We start from the raw sequence: 24,036 nt of genomic DNA on the forward strand, positions 1-24,036 counted from the left end.
TGGAAGAGGTAACTATGGGGAGGAAGTGGGAGGGGAGCTGTTGCATTGTAAACTGTGGTCAATGACATGAGACAAAATATATGTGAACTGCTGTATGGAAAGTGAATTCGCTCTGTAAATCTTCACCCAAATCACAATAAATAAAATTAAATTAAATTAAAAAAAAAAAATCAAAAAATCAAAAGAATACAGCTATACAAAATTCCAATTTCAGTGTCCATTTTAAAGGCTTGAGTTTTATTGAACATGTTACTTTATACATTGTCTATGGCTACTTTTGTCTTACAACACAAATAAGATACAATAGGGATATCCAGTCTGTGAAGCCTAAATAACCTATTGTCTGCTCTTTCTAGAAAGCATTCACTGATCCTGATGTAAGTCTTGCTCCATCCTATAAGGATGAGGTCTTTACCCAGACAGCAGCGACTCAATGGGTGAGACCTTTAGAGAGGCTTCCGAGTTTTGGGGAACCATCACTAGGTGGTTCAGGGAGTCCTTGGATGGTGAGATGCCCCAAAAGAAAGGCCTGGTGATCTACTTCTAACATGTCACAGCATTGAGAACCCAATGCAGCACAGCTCAACTCTGGCACACATGGGGTTGCCATGAGTCTGAGTCAACAGCAAGTGGTTCGCTTTGGTCATCACATTTGGTGGTAGAATTCTCACCTTCCGTGAAGGGGATCTGGGTTCGATTCCCAGCCAATGCACCTGCTGCACAGCCACCACCCATCTGTCAGTGGAGGTCTGTGTATTGCTGTGATGCTGCACAGGTTTCAGCAGAGCTCCAGATTAAGATGGACTAAGAGGAAAGGACTGACAACCTACTTCTGAAAATCAGCCAATGAAATGCTACAGATCACAACTATCCTAGCCATTGTGCATGAAGTCGCCATGAGTTGAGGGCCTAAGTCGAAGGCAGCTCAAAATAACAACTTGGGTTTTGCATGAAATGAAACAGCTGCACTCACCACACATTAAGCACTCATGGACTCACTCACCATGGAGCCTTCACCATTCCACTTGTCCCCCATCACTGGGTCACACACTGCAGAGACAAAAAGGCATTTTATCAGCAAAGCAGCCAGCAAGTAATGAACCTTGACATTTTTCTTCAATTCCTTGTACATATTAATGTACAACTAAAAGCCTAACAGGAAGCACTGTCTCCCATTCTCATCCTTCATCCTGTTATGCAGCATTTCACACCTCGTTGTCCAAGATGACTAAGTGCTTTGGTTAATTTCTATTTATCACCGTTACACATCTCTCCTGAGTGTGACTCAAGAACATGGCCATGTGCACAGCCAGCTACCCAGAGGGAGCAAGTAGTTGGACTTGTGGGCTTGGGACCATAGCTGCAGGGGACATTAAACTCAATTGGCATAATATACTACACAAAACATTGTTCCACCTCCTACTTTGGTGGTGAGTAGTGACTGGGATCTTAAAAGCTTACAAGCAGCCATCTAGATGCAATGATGGGTCTCTCCTCATCAAGAACAAAAACGAATGACGAAAACCAAAGACACATGGAAACAATTACTCTAAGTAACTGGTACACCATGCAATCCTCAGCCTGTATAACTATGAGACCAGAAGAACTAGATGGTGCCTCACTACCAATGTCAACTGCTCAGAGGGGGATCTATGTAGGAGATCCTGAATAGAGTGGGAGCACAATATGGAACAAAACTCAAAATCATTAAAAAAAAAAAAAAAGGGGACCAGGTTTGCTGGTCTGATAGAGCCTGGTGAAACCACTGAGACTATGGCCCCTAGCTGGCCTTCAGGTCTGGAATTGAACCCATTCCCGTGGCTTCTAGCCAAATAAAAGACAGGTATATGAGGTAACATTTACAGTAGGTAGATACACTCCTTGGAGAGACCAATCATGGGAGAGTAGAAGGGCTCTGTATGCACAGGGACACAGCTCAGTGGGTGCAGGAATGCATGGGAGGGAAGGACACAGGGAAGACATAATTATGGGGAGGAAGTGAGAGGGGATCTGTCGTATTGTGGGAAATTGCAGTCAATGTCACGAGACAAAGTGTATGTGAGCTGCTGTATGGAAAGTGAATTTCCTCTGTAAACTTTCACCCAAATCACAATAAAAATTAAAAAAAAAAAAGAAACAAACATGGCCATGTGTCCCCCAGGCAGGCACAGTCTGCTCACTCTCACAAGCCTGTTCCAGGGCAGTGGTCACAACGTGATCAGGCAGTATATCCTTTTTCAGGCATGTGTTAGGCCAGGAAGGTCTGAGGACCATGTGAGCATCTGAGATTCCAGAGTCTCTGAGAAAGAAGCCTCAATCATGGAGTGGGGGCTGGTCTGCAATGCTTTCTCCGGGGTGACAAAAGGAGATGCAGTGCTATTGGGTCCTCTGAGGGAAGGGCACAAACACAACAGACCCAAGACATGGCCCTGTCCTGATAGCCAGGGGCACACCTGGGCATTCACATTCCCACCTGGACTTGGGTAGGGGGTTACACTGGCTGCTGGACGACCCTTCAGAGCCAGGTTACACAGGCCTTATCCCAGGGAGTAACAGGTATAGCTCTCTTATCCAATGAACCCTGTGGCAGTGGGACACCTGTGGCCTGGTGCTGCTGCTGCCCAGTAGGTCAGACAGGCCTGCTGTGGACCTCAGGTCTGCACTTGCTGTGTGCTCTGCCTGGGGTGTCATCCCCACCCTACTCTCTAGGGCCAGTGGTGGTTACACACTTCACAGCTACAGGGTCTGGGCCATCCCAGGCCTTAAAATACTGACATTATTGACATTACACCAGGTTCACTGACAATGACCTAACCCCTTCCCCCTCTAGGATCTTGAAGAGTCATGTCCTTGGGTCCCAGAAGACACACAGCTGGTGGCTGGGGGAGGTGAAACATGGGAGAGGCCCCACAAGAGAAGTTTGGGCTGCCCAGCGCAGGGCTCCAAGTCATCCCACACCAGCACTGAAAGCAGTCACTGGGCCCGGCGTTGGTAACTGGCGGTGCCTACCGTACACGAGGCTGGAGTTTTGCTGCTTCAGCTCCCGCACGATGTCCACCACCATGGCCAGGAAGGACGCATCCCGGGTGTAACCTGTGGGGGAGACCCAGTTACACTCACACAATGGGACGTTCACACCAGCCAACCATGACAGAAAAGAGAAAAGTGCCCATCAGAACCATCTAACCCAGAGGTGCTGAGGGCTGGTCTCAGATCTTTTGACAAAGACCATGTTCCCATGTGTAGTCACTGAGGGGGAGCAGACATGTCCCAAAAACGAGTGTATGGTTTAAATGAAAGGAAAAAGTGGTAGGTGGTAGAAGTACGAATGATTTTTTTTTTCCTTTTTTCTATACTTTCCATTTTCAGTAATAATCACGTCACACTTGTAATTATGTTGTTGTTGTTATGTACCGTCGAGTTGGACCCGACTCATAGTGACCCCTCCTTGGGTTTCCAAGGCAGTATCACTATGGAAGTATATTGTCCAACCTTCCTTCCGATTGTAATTATATATAAAAATACAAATCAGCTTTATTTTTACCATGTATGTAGTTTAGGAGTCCCTGTGTACTGGAAACAACTAAGCATTCAACTAGGAGCTCTGGTAGCACAGTGCCTAAGGCATTTGACTGCTAACCAGAAGGCTGGTGGTTCAAACCCACCAGCCACTCCTTGGAAGAAAGATTGGGTGATCTACTTCCATAGTGATACCGCCTCAGAAACCCAAGGAGGGGTTGCTATGAGTGGGATCTGACTCAATGGCAGTGAGTTTGGTTTGTTTTTTGAAGCACTCAACTGCTAACTAAAAGGCTGGAGGTCTGAATACACCCAGAGGTGTCTCCAAAGAAAGGCCTGGAGCTCTATTGCTGAAAAATCAGCCACTGAAAATCCCATGGAGCCAGTTCTACTGTAATACACATGGGGGGTCACCATGAGTTGGAAGTGAGTTGAGATGGCAACCAGTTTTGGTATGTAGTTTATAAATGAAACCAGTGCAATAGGTGATAGTGTGTGGTTTACTTCTGTGTTTTCATCTCCCACCCTTCCCACCCCAGGACCTCCCCAACACCCTACCTGTCCCTCCAACAGGCGATGAAACCCCAGTGTGGCCCCAGGGGTGGCAGTGACTTGGTACAGCCCAGGACAGTCACTGGATCCCCAAGGCTACTGAAGTATGATAGTCCCTTGGGAACCAGTGAGTTCTGGAGATATGCTCCCATCCCTGCCTGAAGGGCCTACAGGGTGCAATCCGGTGGTTTGGAGGGTGCTCTAGTGCCCTCCCAATTCCCAACTTGGCTGTAGCCAGGTCCACAGGCTCCCTGCACCACACTCCCTCTGGGCCCTTACCTGTGAGCACGTAGTCATACTTATTCACATTGTTCAGCTGGAGGCCTTCGTACAATTCGTGTAGCTCATCGGAGTTCAGTACTTGACCTTTCCAGTGGGTGTAGCCTGGGGGAAGAGCAGGGCACTCAGGACTTCCATATGGGCATGTGGTGAATGCAGTTTAAGCTCAACAGAGGGGATTCCCTGACAGCTTCCCTGACAGCAGGCGTGTGCCAGCCACAGACAACACCTAAGGGGTAAATCCTCACCCTGTGGGCTACCGCAGGCCTGAATGAGGTCACTGGAGAACAGGGCTGGCAAAAGCTCACTGTCTGTCTGTCTACCTATCTGTGCCCACAAGCCTCAAAGCCTCATATGAGAGTACATGTGGCACATGTTTTTCTGGGGTCACTACTTCTACTGGCATCAGGAATCCCCAAGGTGCCCATCACCAGACCCTTCTGAAATGACTCAAATGTAATCAGGATAGTGAGCTCCTGGGCCAGCCAACACCACCAATGGAAATATATTACATTTACTGGGTGTGGAGCATGGGTACATTTAAGGACACCCATCTCTAGTAAGCATGTCATAGTTCTGCCACGCTGGACAGCCATTTATACCTGGGCACCACCTGTTCCCCCCCCCCCCACCCAAAGTTATCCTGTTACAAGGAAAGCAAGTTTTCCATCCAATCCCAACAGAACCCAACATGGACCAGAAAATGCCCAATTTAGGTGTGCACCATGCCCTGGGCCCCAATAGGTCCTGGTGACATGGTCCCCCTAAGACAGACAGACATGTTGGTATCCAGGCAGCAGAATCCCCAAGGTGAGTGAAGCTCTACATATGCAGGGTGCCCCATTTGGCACCAGTTGGGAAGGGCAGGCCAAGTTACACCAGGTGGGGCTATACCATGGATACTTTGGGTTTTACCCGTGAAAAACCAGTTCCAACGTCGCTGATGCCATGAATCCCTCCAACATAGGCACCTCCAAGCTTTTACATACAGACCTCTGGAGGATGACTTTGATGTGCACACTGCAAGGATTAACTGTGATGGATTGAATTGTGTTCCCCCAAAAGTATGCGGAAGTCCTAACCCCTATGAATGTGGCCCTGCTTGGAAATAGGGGTTTTCTTCTATTCTGTTAACGGAGTCAGACTGCAGTAGTGTGGGTCCTAAACCTAAATCCCTTCTGAGTGATGTCATAAAAAGCAGAATAGACACAGAGACATACACAGAGGGAAGAAAGATGCAAGAAATGCCTGGAGCTACAGAAGCTTGAAGACATAAGTGTCTTCCCCCAGAGCAAACAGAGACAAGCAGCCCCAGGCCTTCCTGAGGTAAAACCTGCCTGGCCACCATCATAGACAGACCAGGACCAGAAGGAATAGGACTCTTGGCCTTCACTCACCTAGCTAACCCATGGGTGAGTCAGCTTCATTAGACACATACAGACCTCCAGAGGTCTGTATGCGGAAGTCTACATTCTAACCTTGCTGAAGCCCTGAAGTCAGACTCCTAGCCTCCAGAATTGGGAGACAATTAATTTCTGTTCTTTAAAGCCTATGGTATGTATTGCTGCTATGGCAGCCCTAGGAGACTGAGACTTGAACTAAGACACACTTCTACCCATCTTGTTGTTGTTGTTGGTATGAGCCGTCGAGTCAGATACGACTCATAGCGACCCCCTCCTTGGGTTTCCGAGGCAGTATTACTACAGAAGTAGATTGTCCCATCTTCCTTCTGAGGAGTGGCTGCTAAAGGGGCAAGGAGATCGCATCTTCTGACCTCCTCTAACCCCACAAGAGGAAGACAGAATCACCAACAATAGCCCAAGGCCTATTCCTGCAAGGCCAGACATGCTGCCTCCCTCCAGCCCTTTCATCAATCCTGACACCAACCGTTTCTGCTGCAGTACCCACCCCCTTTGTGCTGGGTTTAATAATTCGCTGCAGTGGTCACACAGAACTCACAGATTATGGGGTTTAATAGGGAAGCACCGGGCTACAATTCAAGTTCAGGAACAACGCTCAGTCTCTCTCAGCCTGCCATCTATCAGCCAACAGTCTCTCACAGTTTCTCTCCCAGCTGTGCATGTCTCTCGGTGTCTCTCTCAGTAATGTGTGTCTCTTGTGGCTCTTTCCCAGCGGTGCATGTCTCTCAGGAATATGTGTCTCTCAGGAGTGTGTTTCTCTCAGGAGGACATTTCTCTCAGCAGCACATCCTTCTCAGCCAGCAGTCAGAGAAACTCCTACATCTAGGAGGCCTCCTTTTTTTTTTTTTTTTATTAGGATTTGGGTGAAGATTTACAGAGTAAATTCACTTTTCATACAGCAGTTCACATATACTTTGTCTCATGTCATTGACCAAAATTTACAATGCAGCAGCTCCCCTCCCACTTCCTCCCCATAGTTACCTCCTCCCAGTGTCCATCCCTTCATACTCTTCTGCACCCTGAGAGGCCCATTGTCTGCCAACCCTGTATATGATCTTGGATACACTCTAGGAGGCCTCCTTTTGAGCTTGGCAGAGTGGCCAGACTAACCAATCATAACATCAGAATTCTAAGCACCTGAGAGAGAGCAAACTTCCTAGAACATTGCTTTGTGCCACTCCCAACAGAAATACCCAGGTGGATAACATTTACAATCAGGAGCTCCTCAGTTGCTCATGGCAAATTCCACCACTGAGTTTACAAAGACTTATGGCTAGAAAAGCCATACCAGGTAATTTACTACACCGCAACGGGTTTTCCCTCAGAGGCTGTGCAGGCTGGAAGGAGATGGAGCCATGGTTCTTGTTAGGCATGGGGGGGCTCCCAGCAAGGCTAGGCCTGTACTTATTGAGGGCCGCCTCCCAAAGGGAAAGGATCCTGTTGAAGGAATGGTCTACAACTAGTGCCAAAGGCATCTGACCATTTGACTGCTAACCAGAAGGCTGGTGGTTCAAACCCACCAGCCACTCCTCAGAAGGAAGGTTGGGCAATCTACTTCGTAATGGTACTGCCTCAGAAACCCAAGGAGGGGTCACTATGAGTCAGATCTGACTCGACGGTAGTGAGTTTGGTTTTTTGGTTTGGTGTGCCTCCCATCCAGGCTGCCTAAGTAAAGGCCTTGGGCCCAGAACATTCTCTGATAAGGAGGCTGGGATTTGGGTCACCTTCTCTCCCAGTTCCTTCTCCTTATCAGGGAAGTCTTCTCCCTGGTTCTAGACACACAGTAACTTTCTCTGTCTCTTGCATAAGCGTGGGCACCATATTGCACCTGGCCAAGTCCACTTCTGTATCTGCTCCTGGCAGGGAGGACACAGGGTCTCTTCACTATAGTACAAGACATCTGCCCTGTACCAGCCATGTGCAGGCTGAGCCTGTAGGCCACAAGAGACCACCACCCACTAGTAAAACTGATCTCATGCAGTCTCTTGTCTATGTGAGTAACATTTTTCCCATGCACTGAGTGTGTGTGTGGTTTTCTGCTGGCGATTATAGATCCTGTCATGACAGATCCATTGCCGCTCCATCCCTGAGACCTCATGAAGCAGTGTGGCTGGAACAAATACTCATGAACAGCAAAGGTCCCAGCCTCAAGGGCCATGGGCTGGTGGGGTGCCCCCATGTGTTCTGCAGTAGGACCTCCGCACACATGAGAAGTGGACTCATCCATGGGTTAGCTGGGTGAGCAAAGGCCAAGAGTCCTCTGGTCCTGGCCTGTCTGTGATGGTGCACAGGCAGGTTTAACCTCAGAAAGGCCTGTGGCTTTGACTGCAGGTGGTCTGGGGGTTGGGAGGAATGGTTCTTTCTGCTCCTTGGATTTCTAAACATTCTTCCAACAGGGTGGGGCTTAATTCAATTGCAGGTGCCAAGAAATAAGGTGAGAGGGCCAGCACCTTCTGAGGGCAGAGCTCTGTACCCTCCCCTTTCCTAATCATACAAGGGGAGGTTCAGGCCCCATACCCCATACCCCATACCATCCTGTTGTCCAGCCACACCTCCCTCATGATTCATGATGGCCCAGAGCTCACACATACCTTTTGGGATAGAAAAGGGATGAAGTCAGAGCCTCTGACTGACTATTCCACTTACTGATGGAAACACAGAGTACAAACAGGTTGAGAGAGTTACTCTGAGGGACACAGCTGCACTCTACCTCTTCTCACTCACCAGAGAGTCCTAGTCCAGCTGTCTCCCTTGCCGCTTACCCATCACTCCATCCTAGTCCCCAGCTGTGTCAACCCTCTGCACCATGAGACCCCATGTCCACCTCCCCACCCTCCCCAGGGGCTGCCACCTGCCCCACCCATCACTGGACCTGTCTGCCCAACTGCCAGCCCAGTTTGGTTTATGCTTCTTCTGGAACCTCCCAGGGCTAGAAACCTTGGGCCATAGTAAGCTTGAGGAGTAACGGAAGAACACTGGCCAGGGCAGGGGCAGACCCCTTCAAAGCTGGCGCTGCCCTGCAAGGAAGGCCATAGGGAACAGCTCTGAGGTGGAAAAGGAACAGAGAGAGATGATCTTGCCCACCTGAGGGGGGGGGCTATAAGAGTGGGCAGAGGCGATGTGAAGAAGAGCTCACATGGCAGGCCAGACCTTTGCCCTTAGAAAGGTCTGTGTGCATGGCTGGTCCTGGGCTGGACTCTGGAAACTTGCATTTAGGAGGGTTTTCACCATGTACTGATAAACAAGGTTCACTGTCCCTAAACTGTTTAGGCTATCCCTGCTTTCCTTCATGAAATTGTGGTACATGCCACACAGAGGATACCTCTCTGGCCAGCCCCAATAAAAAATCCTGGGCACTGGATCTCTAATGAGCTGCTCTGGTAGACAACACTTCACTTGTGTTGTCAAAAGTCATTGCTGGAGAATTAAGTACCTCCTGTGTGTCTCCACAGGGAGAAGACCCTGGTTGCTTATGTCCCCCAGACTCCTCCCTCCCCACTTGTCTTTTCCCTTTGCTGATTTTGATTTGTGTGCTTTTGCTGTAATAAATCACAGCTGTAAGTATGGCTCTCTGCTGAGTCCTGGGAGTTTTCTAGCAAATCCGGAACCGGGGACAGGTAGGGATTAGGGACCCGGACACAGGGGGAGTCCTGCCTCAGGAGCACCAAGGCTACCTGGGCTCATGATAATGTTTCTCCAGCTTGTGTCAGTTTCCAGAACTTCCCGACCCCAAGCCTTACTCACCTTTCATGATTAATCTAGACCCTTCCAAACCACAGTGTGGTTCCACGACCTGCAACATCAGCATCATCTAGGGCTTTGCCAAAGTGCAGATTCCTGTTGTTGTGGGCCATCAAGTTGACCCCAACTCAGAGCAACCCTACAGAATAGAGCAGAACTATCCTCATAGGGTCCCCTAGGCTGCAGGCAGAATATCAGGTCTTTTCTTCTGCAGAACTGCTGGTGGGTTCAAACCGCTAACCTTTCAGTTAGCAGCTGAGTGCTTAACCATTGCCCCACTAGGCTCCTTGTGCAGATTCTAGGACCTCAGAAATCTGAGTTTTAACAAGTCCTTTGGATTATACATATACACATATTTGAAGAACACTGATCTAAAACAAAAACCAAAGTCAAACTCACTGTCATAGAGTCCATTCCAACTCATAGTGACCCTTTAGGACAGAGTAGAATTGCCCCAAAGAGTTTCCAAGGCTATAAATCTTTACTGAAGCAGACTGCCCCATCTTTCTCCCACAGAGCAGTTGGTGGGTTCGAACTGCCAACCTTTTGGTTAGCAGCCTAATGCTTTAACCAGAGCTCATTGATCTAAAACAGGGTTCAGCAAATCACAGCCTGTGCATCAAATCTGGCCCACCACCTATTTCTGTACAGCCTATTAGCTAAGAATAGACTTTATATTTTTAAATGATAAAAAAAGTAATATTTTGTGACATGTGAAAATTATATGAATCCAAATTTCATTGCCCACAAATGAAGTTTAAGTTTTATTATAACACAGCCATGCTCATTCCTCTACAGTTTGTCTATGGAGGCCTTTTTTTTTTTTTTTAAATTTTTTGGGGACCCAATTCAATACATAACAGACACTAAGGAAAACTGTAGAGATCTTTTTATATTATCAACTGATTGCTTCTATATTTCCTTCTAAAATATATGAACCTAAACCTGGCCAGAAAACAATCCACCTCACTACAGAGGAATCAGGTTACCAGCAAACACTTTCTGGAGCCTCCTCAATGTGTCTATGGCTGCTTTAGCGCTGCAACTGTATGAAAGTTGCAGAGCCTAAAGTATTTACTATCTGGTCCTGTCTAGACCAGACAGTAAGTGTGCTGACCCTGCTCTAGAACACTTGCTCACCCAGGAATACAGACTCTAGCTTCAGACTTAAATGTGATTTCTGGTCAATGTGGGACAAGGTACTCAACATCATGAGCCTTCAGGGAGATGCAAATCAAAACCAGAAATGTGGTACCACCTCACACCCACTGGGATGGCTACTAATGCTGAATGGAGAACCCTTTATCTCTCAGACTCCCAACATGGCAAGAGCACCACCAACTGAGAAGGTTCAAGGGGAGCCTAGAGGACAGCCAGTTCCAACTCACCCAAGGACACCGACCTGTAGCCCCAGGGCCCCCAAGTCCTGGAATGTGAGGGTAATGGGCAGCGGAGTCTGTGCTGGGTGTGTTTATATTGAACAAATGCTGATTACAGCACAGCACGACGTTCAGAAAGAAATATGATTCCATCATTAAATGTCCAAGCCAGTTTGGCTCATGTATGTAAAAAAAGGAGTAGGGTGGTCCAATGGGAGCTTTGGTAGCATAGTGCCTAAGGCACTGGACTGCTAACCAGAGGGCTGGCGGTTCAAACCCACCAGCAACTCCTTGAAAGGAAAATGGGGCAATCTACTTCCGTAGTGATACTGCCTTGAAAACCCAAGGAGGGGTCCGACTTGATGGCAATAACAACAACAGGGTGGTCCAAACAACCATGATAATACTGGATTCAGGGAAGCTCAGTGGATCAACAAGCTTCTTGGGATGCTTCCTTACCTTAGCGTGCACCACACCCACACCAAAGCCAAAGCAGGCAAGGGCTTTTAATAAGAAGTATAGACTTTTCTGCTGAATCTGGCAAGTCATTCTTCCCTCTCAATTTATAATTTATAATCCCTCTGCCACTAAAAAAATTCACACCCCAGAGAATTGAACAACATCTCTGTGAGTAAGCCCAGACGAGACACCCTCCCAAAACTTGCTGGCGCTCAACCAGGGTGCCTCCTGAACGTGCCATATTCTCACAATTACTCTAGGTGCAAAGTAATTCAGAAGTTACAATGTGGGCTGTGTTAGAGAATTGAGCAGCTTTATTTTCCTGCCACCACAACAGAGTGGTAGAGTGGGGCAGAGTGAGCCCACATCCTGCTGGCTTGACAGCATGGGGTCAATAGGCAGGCAGACAGCAGGCTAGGGGAGTACCAGGTTGTCATGGACCTTATCTCAGACAAGTTTTTCCACGGGCAGGGACCTTCTCATGCCCTATGGCCCAGTATTTTCACTCCAAGGCTTCTATGCCCAAGGACGTGGAGTCCAAGTGAGCAGGTCCTCTCTGTCACTGGGTTTTTGTTTTTGTTTATCCCCAATTTAAGTTTTTTATGATTTTATTAGAAAGCAAAAACTGCATGGTATGATTTCTGATAGGCCACTTGAGAATGACGTTTGCATCACCCATTCATTTTCCTTTAATCCATTCATTTTCAAAAACATTTTTCACACATATAATTTAGTGATATTAATTATGCTCATCACGTTGTGCTACCATCACCACTATCCCTTTCCAAATTCTCCTAACACCCTTAAAAGAAACTCAGTGCCCCGTAAGCAATACTTCCCCATTTCCTCCTCTCCCCAGTCCCTGGTAACCACTAATACACTTTTGTCTCTATGGATTTGTCTATTCTAAACATTTCATGTAAGTGGAAACACACATATTTGGCCTTTTATGTTTGCCTTATTCTAGTCAGCACGATGTCTTCAAGGTTCATTCACATTGTAGAATGTATCAGAATTCCATTTCTCTTTATGACAGAATAATATTCCACTGTATGGATACACCACATTTTGTTTGTCTATTCATCTGTTGGGTTGTTTCCAACTTTTGGCTATTACGAATAGAGCTGCAGTGAACAATAGTGTACTGTTTGAGTCCCTGCTTTTAAGACTTTTGGGTATATACCTAGGAGTGGAACTGCTAGATCATAAGGTAATTCTATGCTTAACTTTTTTAGGCACTGGCTTCTAATAGAGGGCATGAGAAACTACCATGTGCCTTGGCAGGATGTTCACAGGTGGGACTTCCTCCCATGTCACATGTCACATGGTGGACCACAGGGTAACAATAAGTACCCTGTGGGTTTGTTCTGAGCCAGGCACCAGTCCAAACACTTTACTTAATGTGTCTACTTACTTTTCACCACCCTAGATGAGGTGCTGGGATCACCAACATCATTTTACATGGGAGAAAATGAATCACCAAGAGGTTACGTCACCTGCTTCAGGTTATGCAGCTACAAGTAGCTGGAATTCAAATGCAAGCAGTCTGTACTTGAAGATGAGTGTTATGGACTGAACTATGCCCCTAAAAAAGATAAAGTTCTAACCCTCCTTGAATGTGACCTGGTTGGGGAAATATCGTCTTTGAAGACATTACCAGTTAATATGAGGTCATACTGGAATAGGGTGGGTTCTCATCCAATTTGAGTGGCATCTTTGTAAGAGACATAAAGACAGGGAGACAGAGGAAGGATGCCATGTGAAGATGGAGGCAGAGACTGGAGTGGTGTGTCTATAAGCCAAGGATTGCTGGCAACCACCAGAAACTAGAAGAGAGATAAGGAATGATCCTCCTTTAGAGCCTTCAGAGGGAGCATGGCCCTGCTGACACCTTGATTTCAGACTTCCACCCCCAGAACGATGACAGAATAACTTCTTGTTGTTTTAAGTCTCCTGTTCTGGTGGCGTAGTGCCTAAGGCACTTGACTGCTAACCAGAAGTCTGGTGGTTCATAACTACCAGCCACTCCTTGGAAGGAAAACGGGGCAATCTACTTCTGTAGAGATAACGCCTTGGAAACCCAAGGAGAGGTTGCTATGAGTCAGAGACGTCTCGATGGCACATAACAATAACAACAATAGTTTGTGGTATTTTGTTACAGCAGCCCCAGGACACTCATACAATGAGGCTTTGGCAAGGCCACCATTTTCCACATATAAAACAAGGAGGCAGGAACTGGATCCCTAATGGCCCATTCCTCACACCCACCCTTGATGGTCTGGATGAGTATACATCTGGCCAAGGCATTACCTGTGTGGTTTGAAAACTGCACAGAGTTAACAGCGTCGATTTCAAATCCCAGCACCTGCAAGACAGACAGAAAGGGAACCGGATGTAAGAGAGCATGGCCCACACTGCATTTCCCTCCAATGGGCCCTGGAACTGGCTTGAGCAGCAACTTGGGATGGGGACACGTAGGCTGGGCACTCTTGAGGTCATCAGAGAGGATCACAACGCAGTAACAGGAGTTTCTCCTGAGCCAGACTCCATAGTACGGCTCTGAGGCAGCCTGGTGATAGGCCTCACTCTCTCCTTTGTTCAGAAAAGATGCCGGGGAGCAATAAGCTAATAGGGCAACCTGTTAAACCACACGTGAAAGGCACTGTGGGATCATTTCTGAAAGCCATGAAGCCAAAGGTGCTCAGGGAAGCCAAGGAAGCATCTGTCTGTCTGGACACTGATAATGGACACAAGATGGTCTTTGCTGCAAGGACCTTGCCTTTGAGCCCTAGTCCCTGTGAGGAAGCAGCCCAGGGCTCCAGCACATGAACCAGCTAGGTACAAAGAAGGCTCCATGCCTGAGCCTGACTGAGATCCCCCTGCAGACAAGACAACCACAGCCCCACTCACTGCCATAAACTGCCCACCAGGGCGGGTTTGGTCTCACCATAAGCCAGCACCACTGGACTTCACTGGGGTCAGTTCAACCACTGAGGACTCAGCCCCATTAGGTCCTGCAGCCAGGACAGCAAGGAGACACCACTCACCATGTGACCTCCACCGTGTGAGCCCAATGTAGCCCCAGAGAATCTCTCTAGAGAAAGCAAGGTGGGGCCTCTTCTAATACTAGCATGTCAAAGACACAGAGGGGGCTACATCACAAGTTTTAATAAGTTTACCTATAGCATACAGAGAAGTATATTGGAGAAAATTTAAATATATCACTGAGTTAAAAAGCTTTCTTTTCTTTTCTTTCTTTTTTTTTTTTTTTTTAAGTAGGAGCTCTTTTTCAATTAAAGGGAAGAAAAGATCATGTCTATAATGCATGGATATCCACATGAGTAAATGCTGACAACTATCTGCCCCATCACATGGGCTATAGGGATTTTTCTTTTGCCAGCCTTTAAACTTGTTGCCGTCAAGCTGACTCCAACTCTTGGTGACCTGTGTCAGAGCAGAACTGTGCTCCATAGCGATTTTCTCTTCACTGGCTGATTTTTATTATTATTATTATTGTGATTTGGGTGAAGATTTACAGAGCAAATTCACTTTCCATACAGCAGTTCACATATACTTTGTCTCATGTCATTGACCACAGTTTACCACAGTGCAACAGCTCCCCTCCCACTTCCTCCCCATAGTTACCTCTTCCCAGTGTCCATCCCTCCATACACTCCTGCCCCCTGAGGTGTCTCCCTGTGCATAAACAGCCCTTCTTTCTCCCATAATTGTTCTCTCCAAAGAATGTATCTACTTGAGATAAATGTTCAACTCATATGCTTGTATTTTGTTTGGCTGGAAACCACAGTGTGGGTTCAATTCCAGACCTGAAGGGCAGCTAGGGGCCACAGTCTCAGTGGTTCCACCAGGCTCTATTGGACCAGCAAACCTGGTCCCCCCTCCCTTTTTTTTCCTTCTCCAAATGACTTTGAATTTTGTTCCACATTGTTCTCCCTCTCTATCAAGGATCTCCTACACAGATCCCCTTCCAAGTGGATGACAGTGGTAGCCGGGCACCATCTAATTCTTCTGGTCTCATAGTTGTATAGGCTGCAGATCGGATGGTGTACCAGTCGCTAGGACTAATTGTTTCCATGAATTTTGGTTTTCTTCATTCTTCTTTGCTCTGGATGAGGAGAGACCTATCATTGCATCTAGATGGCAGCTTGCTAGCTTTTTAGATCCCAGTCGCTACTTGCCAAAGTAGGAGGTGGAACAATGTTTTGTATAGTATGTTATGTTCACTGGCTGATTTTTGAGAAGCAGATTGCCAGGCACTTCTGAAGTGTCTGGGTGGACTCACTCCTCCAACCTTTCAGTTAGCAGCCAAGCATGCTAACCATTCACATCACCCAGGAATTCCTGTTTTTCTTTATTTTCCTGAGTTTTTTACATTGAACAGGCAGTGACTCACTTAAGCCATTTTGATTTGCAAGACCCATTCCCACTAGAACCATCACAGCTGGACTCAGGACAGCGGCCCTGCATGAGGCTGCCCTCCCCACTACTTGGAATATCCACTCCCTACCCCTCCCTGCTGCCTGAGGAACTCTCCCCAAGCAAAAGCCCTTCTGCAGGGTAAGGGACATTTGGAGGCTCTACTGTGCACCACCATGGAGCAGAAAACCAAAAGCCAAAACCACTGCCATTGAGTCGATTCCTACTCATGGCTACCCTACAGGACAGAGTAGAACTTGCCCATAGAGTTTCCAAGGCTGTAAATCTTTACAGAAGCAGACTGCCTGATCTTTCTCCGATGGTGCAGCTGGTGGGTTCAAACTACTGACCTTTTTTGCTTAGTAGCCGAATGCCTTAACCACTGTGGCACCAAAGCTCCTTCACAGGGCAGAGGTGAAGCAAACTGAAACCAATCCATGTGCAGGTTACAGTGGGTGCGTGATGTCTTCCAGACCCCAGGGGGCTGCTGGCAACTCTTCCTACATCATTAGAAAAAGTAGTGTCCCTCTCGAGAGCAAAGGGAACAGTCCCAGGATCCATCAGTAATAGGGGTGACAACACTCAGGCCTTTTGTACCTTCCCACCCCCACATGAATGCTATGGCCTGCAGATCGAGGCCTCATACAAAGACTCCAACTATAGTCTCTTTGGCATACTTGAGTCCAGGCCAGCTCTCAGCCTGGACCTTAGAGCCACAGGGAAATCTCTCTCTCACACATACACACATACTCTGTCTCTCTCTCTCTCTCTCTCATTCACATACTGTCTCTCACATACACACATACGTACATTCTCTCTCTTTCACTTTCTCTTTCTAGTGGGCTTTGCAGGTGAGGTGGCCCTCATCTTCCCAGAGTCCCCTCTACAGACACTGAAGACTTAACAACTGTACACTGTAAAAACCTATTTCTACAACTCCAGAGTTTGTGAAATCTCATCTTCTGTGTCTCCTCCCTTTCTCTGTTCTTGTAGGCTGGGTTTTGTAAATTCCTTTGCTATTATTTTCTTGGAATTTTGGGGTGGGGAATATCAAAATATCACTTTGCTGTGTTGAACTAGAAATCCTGGCAGTTGACTGGAAAGGGCTCTAACATTCGCTGGCTGCCTCTTCTTCATCACTTGGATTAGGCGTATCTTCTCTGGTCATCTCTCCTGAGATGAGCAGTTGAGCTGGACTCTTCTGAGGCCTGGCTCACCTCTCACGGCTATCTTCTGAGGCTAAATCCCTGCTGAAGGCAGATGGAGGATGAGGACAATCCCCAGTGGTGGGACTGCTATGGACATCTGGAATAAGTCAACTCTCAACAAGCAATGACACCAACTTAAACGTGTGTGAGACAGAAAATGTGTGTGTAAGAGAGACTGCGTGTGAGACAGCGGGAGAATGCATGTATGAGACAAATATCGTGTGTGTGTGTGTGTGTGTGTGTGTGTGTGAGAGAGAGAGAGACAGAGATACAGAGAGATAGAGTATGTGTGAGAGAGAATGTATGTGAGAGAGAGGAAAAGACAAGTGTGTGAGTGAGACAGAAAGATGTATGTGAGAAAGAGAATGTGGGTGTGTGAGAGACCAACAGAGAGTGTGAGTGTGAGGTGTGTGTATATGGGAGAGAGAGAGTCTGTGTGTAAGAGAGAGACAAAGCACTTGCTTTGTATATGTGAAAGAAACAGAGAAACACAGAGAAGTATATGCGCAAGAGATAATCAGAGAGAATATATGAGAGAGCAAGAGTGCGAGAGAGCGACACAGAGATAAGTATATGATATATATATATTGTTGTTGTTATGTGCCATGGAGTAGGACTCGACTCATAGTGACCCCTCCTTGGGTTTCCGAGGCACTATCAACTATGGAAGTACATTGCCCAACCTTCCTTCCGAAGAGTGGCTGGTGGGTTTGAACCACAAGCCTTTTGGTTAGCAGTCAAGTGCCTTAGGCACTATGCTACTAGAACTCCTGATAAATATATAGAGAGAGGGAGAGTGAGAAAACAAATAGAAACCAAAGGGAGTGACTGATCCAGTAGCCACCAGCCCCAGGGGCCAGTGACCCTTAACCCCACCCTGCCACCATTTTGCTCTGCCCATCCCTGCCTTCTCTTATGCACCAGGAATTTCCTAACCCCTCTTTCCTTCTTCATCTAGTGTGATGGTTAAGTTTGCGTGTCATCTTGGCTGGGCCTGGTTGAGTGGCTGGGCAGCTGAATGTAGTTATTCCCCATGGTGAGACTGGTAATTAACTCCATGGTGGACTCTACTGGAACAGCTGAGTAGCTGCTTTGAGTATGTGGTCTGCTTCCCATATATAAGAAACAGCTTTGGGAATGGTCTCTAGTTTATGGCACAATTGAACCCCGCATGTAGCTGTGTTGTTGTTCAGCAGCCTGCCATGCTCTGCCGACCTTGACACTCACAATGGACTTGAATTTTTAATGGCCTGCTTTGTGGTTCGGTAACATTGGAACTGTGCCATTTTATTTGTCAACCTTGGGCTTGTTAGCCTCAGCAGCCAGTAGCTGCCTGAGTGAAGAGATGCCTCTAGCTTCAGTGGGCCAGGAGCAAGAGGCAGAGCTGAAGCCCAAGGTCGAGGGGCTTTCACACAGCCCCTAGAGCCTGGCACTTTGAACTTGGACTTCTAGCCTCCCGAACTGTAAGAAAATAAACTTCTGCTTGTTAAGGCCATCCCATTTGTGGTTATATTCTTGTCAGAGTGGCACCAGGTAACTAGAACACCAAGACAACAAGCAATCATCTTTCAAGTCTCACCTTACTGTTCAAAATGAGGCACAATCTCTTCCTGATGTCATCAATCAGGAGGATGCTTGCCTCTAAGAAGGAGAAAAGGAGCAGTGATTGGGGACGGGGACTTCTGGATGGTCAGGGTCTGTTTCTTCATGTGGGTGATGGTTACGCAGGTGTATTTCCTTTGAGATAATTCACTGAACTGTACACTTATGATTTGTATTCACCAAGGCCTTCCTAAAAAATTTTAAACCAGTATTTAAGCTAGTTTGTCACTACTTAAAGCAATGAAACAAATGTCAAAATTGGCATTTTGCAAATTTACTTGCCTGACTTCATGGCCTCCTCTACAGAGGATTAAAATTCTAATCAACTTTGAAGGAACAGATTGGAAGGAATGATGACACTAATCTTGAAAATCCTCCCAAAATATTCTGCTCCATTGCTTCTCTGTATGTAGATAATTAATCCTTTGGAACTGGCAAATTTATCCAAGAAGGAAGTCACAATTTTCTGCTTTTAATGATAGAGAGGGCTAAGCCCCTGGGCTGGAGTTTCCATTTCAAACACCACAGGCAAATCAGCTTATTAATAAGCAGAACATGAACAGCTTCAGAGTCCACCTGTCAAAACTGCATATGCAAGACTGAGCCAGACTCAGAAGAAAAGACAAAGTGGAGGTGCCAAGCTCTAAGACGAGAGCCTCTGGATCCCAGAGAAAGGAGCCTCCGGAGTTGGCTGTTAAGCTCTTGTTCTTTAGCTCAAGCCCACCCTTCTATCCTCAACTCTATGATTCTGGGGCTGCAACTCTTGGAAATTGTATCCCAGCTTGGCAGTGGCTCTTTGCCAGGCACTGCCAATAGAGAGAGAGAAAAGGAAACTTGAAGGCTTAGGGAGGGAGAGGGACCTGCTCACAACAATGGTGTTCTTCTTCACCAGGCAGTGCTCTTCTTCATTCCAGCAGCAGTCTTCCTCACCCCAGCAGCACTTCTCTCCACCAAGCAATGCTTTTCTTCACCCCAACGGCACTCTTCTTCAGCCTGGCGGGGACAGTGCCTTCCCACAGCAGCAGCTGAATCCAATTTATGGTTTTTCCATAACTTGTAGAATACCTCTACAGACCCCAGGACAAGTCAGCCAGTATCCCCTCTCTCAGTTTTTAAGTTCTGATGACCCTGCTCTCTTCTGATTCCACAATCCTAGTGATGTCAGCTGTTTAAAGCCAGTCCTGGGGTGCCAGGAGATGCCTTCTTCATTGTATCTTCGTGTAGCCTTTCCAGTCCTCCCAGGAACTGGTTTAACAAGTGTATATATCAAGTTAAAATAAGAGCTTTAGTTTCTCTTTCTGGACTGGACTCTGCTTGACATAGCCCATTTCTCCCCATCTCTATGGGAGTCAGAGATAAACTGATCCTTTGGCCTGGGGATCAGTGCAGTATCCTGCACACACCAATGTGGTAAGAAGCTGGGTTCTCCCCAATGTTTGCTGGGTTCTCCCCAATGCTCGCCTCTTGCAGTGTGTGGGGCAGACCCAAGTTCCTGCTCCTTGACACCCTTCAAATAAATGCTTTAGAGGGGAACAGTGCAGGGTGTCCCATGTGCCCTGCTGACCCAAAGGACCATCCCTAATTCAAGGACAGAAATACATGTTTTAACTCTTAAGAGATCAGACACCATGAACGACCACAGTAGCACCCAGCTTCCTCAAGTCCTTAGGAGAACATGGAATGAGCCCACATCGCTCCCACAAAATCTGGAAGAAATCCAGAAACTCTAGAACATCCTGGGAGCCCCACATCATTCTTACAACTGTCTCAAGTGGAACTAAGGATGTCCACAGAGGCAAGGGCGGCAGGCCCAATGTGGACACTCCTAAACACCTGGACATTGCCACAGTTCCAAGAGATTCCAAGAGGACAACAATTAGCTTAGTGAAGAGGATGCAGATCCATCCTGCAGCATAGCCACCCCAAGGATGGTCCCTTTCAGTATGGTGTATTCCTGGAAAGTAATGTGACTGGGATTCTGTTTCCTTTTGAGAAACACTTTGGAAGCCAAGAAATTAAATGATGCTGTCCTGAAGAAGGTCAACCAGAGGAGAGGGTCAGATTCCAACAAGGCTAGTTTCCGGGAACAATTTATAACTGTTTTCCTTGTCATTTTCACAACCATGTACACACACACACACACACACACACAAGACATAAAGCACAGGGTTTCCAAAAATAAGCAAGATATGAATGGTACACAGACATGTAGTCTGTGGCAAACCTATCGCTGCTATCAGAGGCCAGCCTCTTAGCCAAGAGTTCTAATAAATAAAGTAAGTCCCTGCTCATCTATTACAATAAAGCCACAGCTCCTCTCCAGTTACCAAAGAAAAACGAGTTGACTGAACAGATGACTAATCAATGTAACCAACACTGAGGAGACAGGGGTACTCAGCTCTGACAGGAGCCACTGAGGTGAGATTCAGGACCAGCCAAAACCAGACGTGCTTCCAGTGAGGCTCACAGCATCTGCCATGCTGTGCTTTAAGGCCTGGCGCGTGGCAGGGGCTCCCACAACCTGCTAAATGAAAAGAAGTGTAGATGTGTTCACCATATGCAGGCAGTATAGACAAGTGCACCATATGTAGGAGTGTAGATATGGGCACCATATACAGATAGTATAGCTGCATGCACCATATATAGAAAGCATAGATGTGTGTGCTATATATAGGAAGTATAGGCGTAGATGCCGTATACAGGCAGTGTGGGCGTGTGCACTGTATACAAGTAGCATGCACATGTGTACTATATACAGGTAGTGTAGACATGTGCAACACATGTAGGCAGCATGGTCATATGTGCCATATACAGGCAGCAGAGACATATGCACCATAAAGGAAGCACAGAATTGTGACTATATATGGGAAATCCCTGCCTCCTGCCAACAGAGGAAGCTGTTCAGACCAGCTCACACAGGGAGCTCAAAGCAATCCCAGGCAGAGACCAGGGTAATGGAATGCCTCAAAAATAGCTCCCACTTCCTTCCCCCACCCCCTGGACCACCACAGGCACGTACAATATGCTGGGAAAAACATCTGGAATAATTAGTGTACATGTGCACCTGGGGAGAGCACATTCAAAGCTCATCAGTCCTCCTGCAATAAAGAGCCTTAAAAGCAGGAACCAAGGATGCAATAAAGCTCTCTGATTTGGCCCCTCCTCCCGACCACCACAGATGCCACATGCTCCCCACACCAGCCCCATCCTTTTGCCTCAGACGTCAGTCAACCCTCCTAGGCCGAGAGCATCAGTTCCTGTGGGCATCCCCATGCCGGAGGGATGGCGCATCTCTCAGCATCAGTGCCTGCCTCCACAGTAACATCACTTCTCCTTCCACTCACAGCACAGGGAGACACAGTCACTGACTCGGCAGTGGCAGCACAGCCAAGCCGCCCTCATCCAGGGAGACGAGTAAGCTCAGGAACAGCAGGAGCTGGAGGAATGCTCCAGAAAGAATATTCCAGTATAGTTCTTCCACTCCACCCAGACCACCCTCGTTCCTTGGATCATTGGTGGAAAGTAGGGTCAAGGGTGTCACCCACCTGACAGAAATCTCTGTGGCTTGTTTTGTAAGACCTTTAATCCCTTTCATGAGGAGTTCTGGTGGCACAGTGCCTAAGGTATTTGACTGCTAATCAGAAGGTTGCCGGTTCAAACCCACCAGCCACTACATAGAAGGAAAACAGGGCAATCTACTTCCGTAAAGATTTACTGCTTTGGAAACCCAATGGGGGTCTCTATGAGCTGGAATTTACTCAATGGCAGTGAGTTTGGCTTGGTTTGGTTTTGGCCCCTTTCACAGAAAATCAGAAGTAGGAAAGAGGGAACTAAAGAGCAGCAGGAGCCTGTTGTCACGATGGATACCCTAAGCAGAGTCATACCCTCCACCCATTATTTATTAGCAGTTCAGCTCAGTCACCATCCCTCCTCCTTTGATCTCTGGCTTAATTTCTACTGCAAACACCTTTGTGTGCCACCCTTATTCCCCTTGTCTCCTGGCTTTGCTTATGTCCCCACTGCCACCTTCACCCTCCATGTGCACCCTTGCCCCAGCTGTCCCAGCCCTGACACTCCTTTCCCTAGCCCTTAGCCTGCTCCTAGCACATAGCCACTCCAGCTGCCAGACTCACAGCACTTACTACTCAGTGCTGCAGGCACTCAGGCACCACCCAGGGACTGTGTATTAGCTGGTGAGATTCTGACAGGCATTGGGCTTCCCTGCAGAGCCCCCAAGTAAAGGAGTCTCCTCTCAAGCTCCCAAAAGCACCTGGGCTGATGACAGTCAGCACTTCACTTCATAGGGTGGGTACCACTGAGACTCAGGACTGTGGCCCTGGGGCTGCTCTGTGGTTCACCAGGCTACTTGAGGGTCAAAACTGGTCCCCACCTTGTTCAAAAGCCTATCACTCACCCAGCTGGCTCAGAAGTCCTTGGACGAGCAGACATGGGAGCTACTGAGGTGTGCAGACATTGCCAGAGTGGCACTCTTGACCAGGTATGACCTCGGGTCCTATCCACTACCAGGCCCCACCTGCACTACTCCTCTGGAAGCATAACTGCCCACCCCCCTTCTTCCAGTCCCATGAGAACTCTGGGCCTCACTTATACTGAGTCCTCTGCCTGGACACTCCTCCCCTAGTCAATCAGCCAGATTTCACTAAGTGGTGAGTCCTGCTAAGAAACCCGCCTGCATCCTCACCTGGCTGGCAGCCCTCCCAGAGCCATCCAGGACCCATGCCAGCCTGTCCTGGTGCTTCTTGGTCACCAGGTCAGGATTGTATCCCACATGGAGACGAAGAGCTCCTTTGGCCATCAGTCCACAGCCATATCCCCACAACCTGGCCTGGCAGCCAAAATGTTGCTCAACAAATACCAGACTGGTTTTAGGCAGTGGAAGGTATACTGGGGAATAGAATAGATGACATTCGTCCCCACAGGAAGGAGGTGAGACAGGCAGTGAACACCCATGGGATAAAAGGACAGTATCCAAAAAGGAAGGTGGCATTCAAGGCCTGGGCTGAATGTGCCTCTTAAGATGCAGGGCCCATTGTGGGTGGGAGAGGGGGTGGCACACATCTTAGTGCTGTTACTCTCTATCCAGAAAACATATCTATTCATGACACTTCTATTTTAAAGCCAAAAGTGCTCCCAGGTGAAAAGGGGCAGGTGGGATTCTTGCTAACCTGCCTACAGGCTACAGTTCTGACCAACTTGCATTCCCTCACTTAAGTGAAGATGGCAGGCGGCTAGCTGTCCAGATCACTCCCACCATTAAGATCAGATCCCACAGCCCCCTGACCCCACTACCCTGCATGAGTGTCCCAGGGCTGCCATAACAAAGCATCACAAACTGGACAGCTCATAACAACAGACATTTATCTTCCCACAGTTCTGGAAGCCAGAGTATGAAATCAGGGTATTGGCAGGGCATGTTCC

The 24,036-nt window shown here is 47.6% G+C and overlaps 1 protein-coding gene across 1 annotated transcript in view; it reads right to left on the minus strand.

Annotated features, from left to right (window-relative positions):
* PDXK (pyridoxal kinase) overlaps positions 1–24,036 on the minus strand; it is a 66,618-nt gene that overhangs the window by 18,733 nt on the left and 23,849 nt on the right. The window contains exons 2-5 of the mRNA XM_007947256.1: positions 13,661–13,715; positions 4,351–4,455; positions 3,010–3,093; positions 1,004–1,050 (exon numbers count right to left, since the gene is read on the minus strand). Of these exons, the coding sequence (XP_007945447.1) occupies positions 1,004–1,050; positions 3,010–3,093; positions 4,351–4,455; positions 13,661–13,715 (291 nt within the window). The remainder of the gene's footprint in view (positions 1–1,003; positions 1,051–3,009; positions 3,094–4,350; positions 4,456–13,660; positions 13,716–24,036) is intronic.

This window comes from Orycteropus afer, unplaced genomic scaffold (assembly GCF_000298275.1).
Source record: "Orycteropus afer afer isolate SDZICR_OR568_19922 unplaced genomic scaffold, OryAfe1.0 scaffold00179, whole genome shotgun sequence".
Lineage (NCBI taxonomy): Eukaryota > Metazoa > Chordata > Mammalia > Tubulidentata > Orycteropodidae > Orycteropus > Orycteropus afer.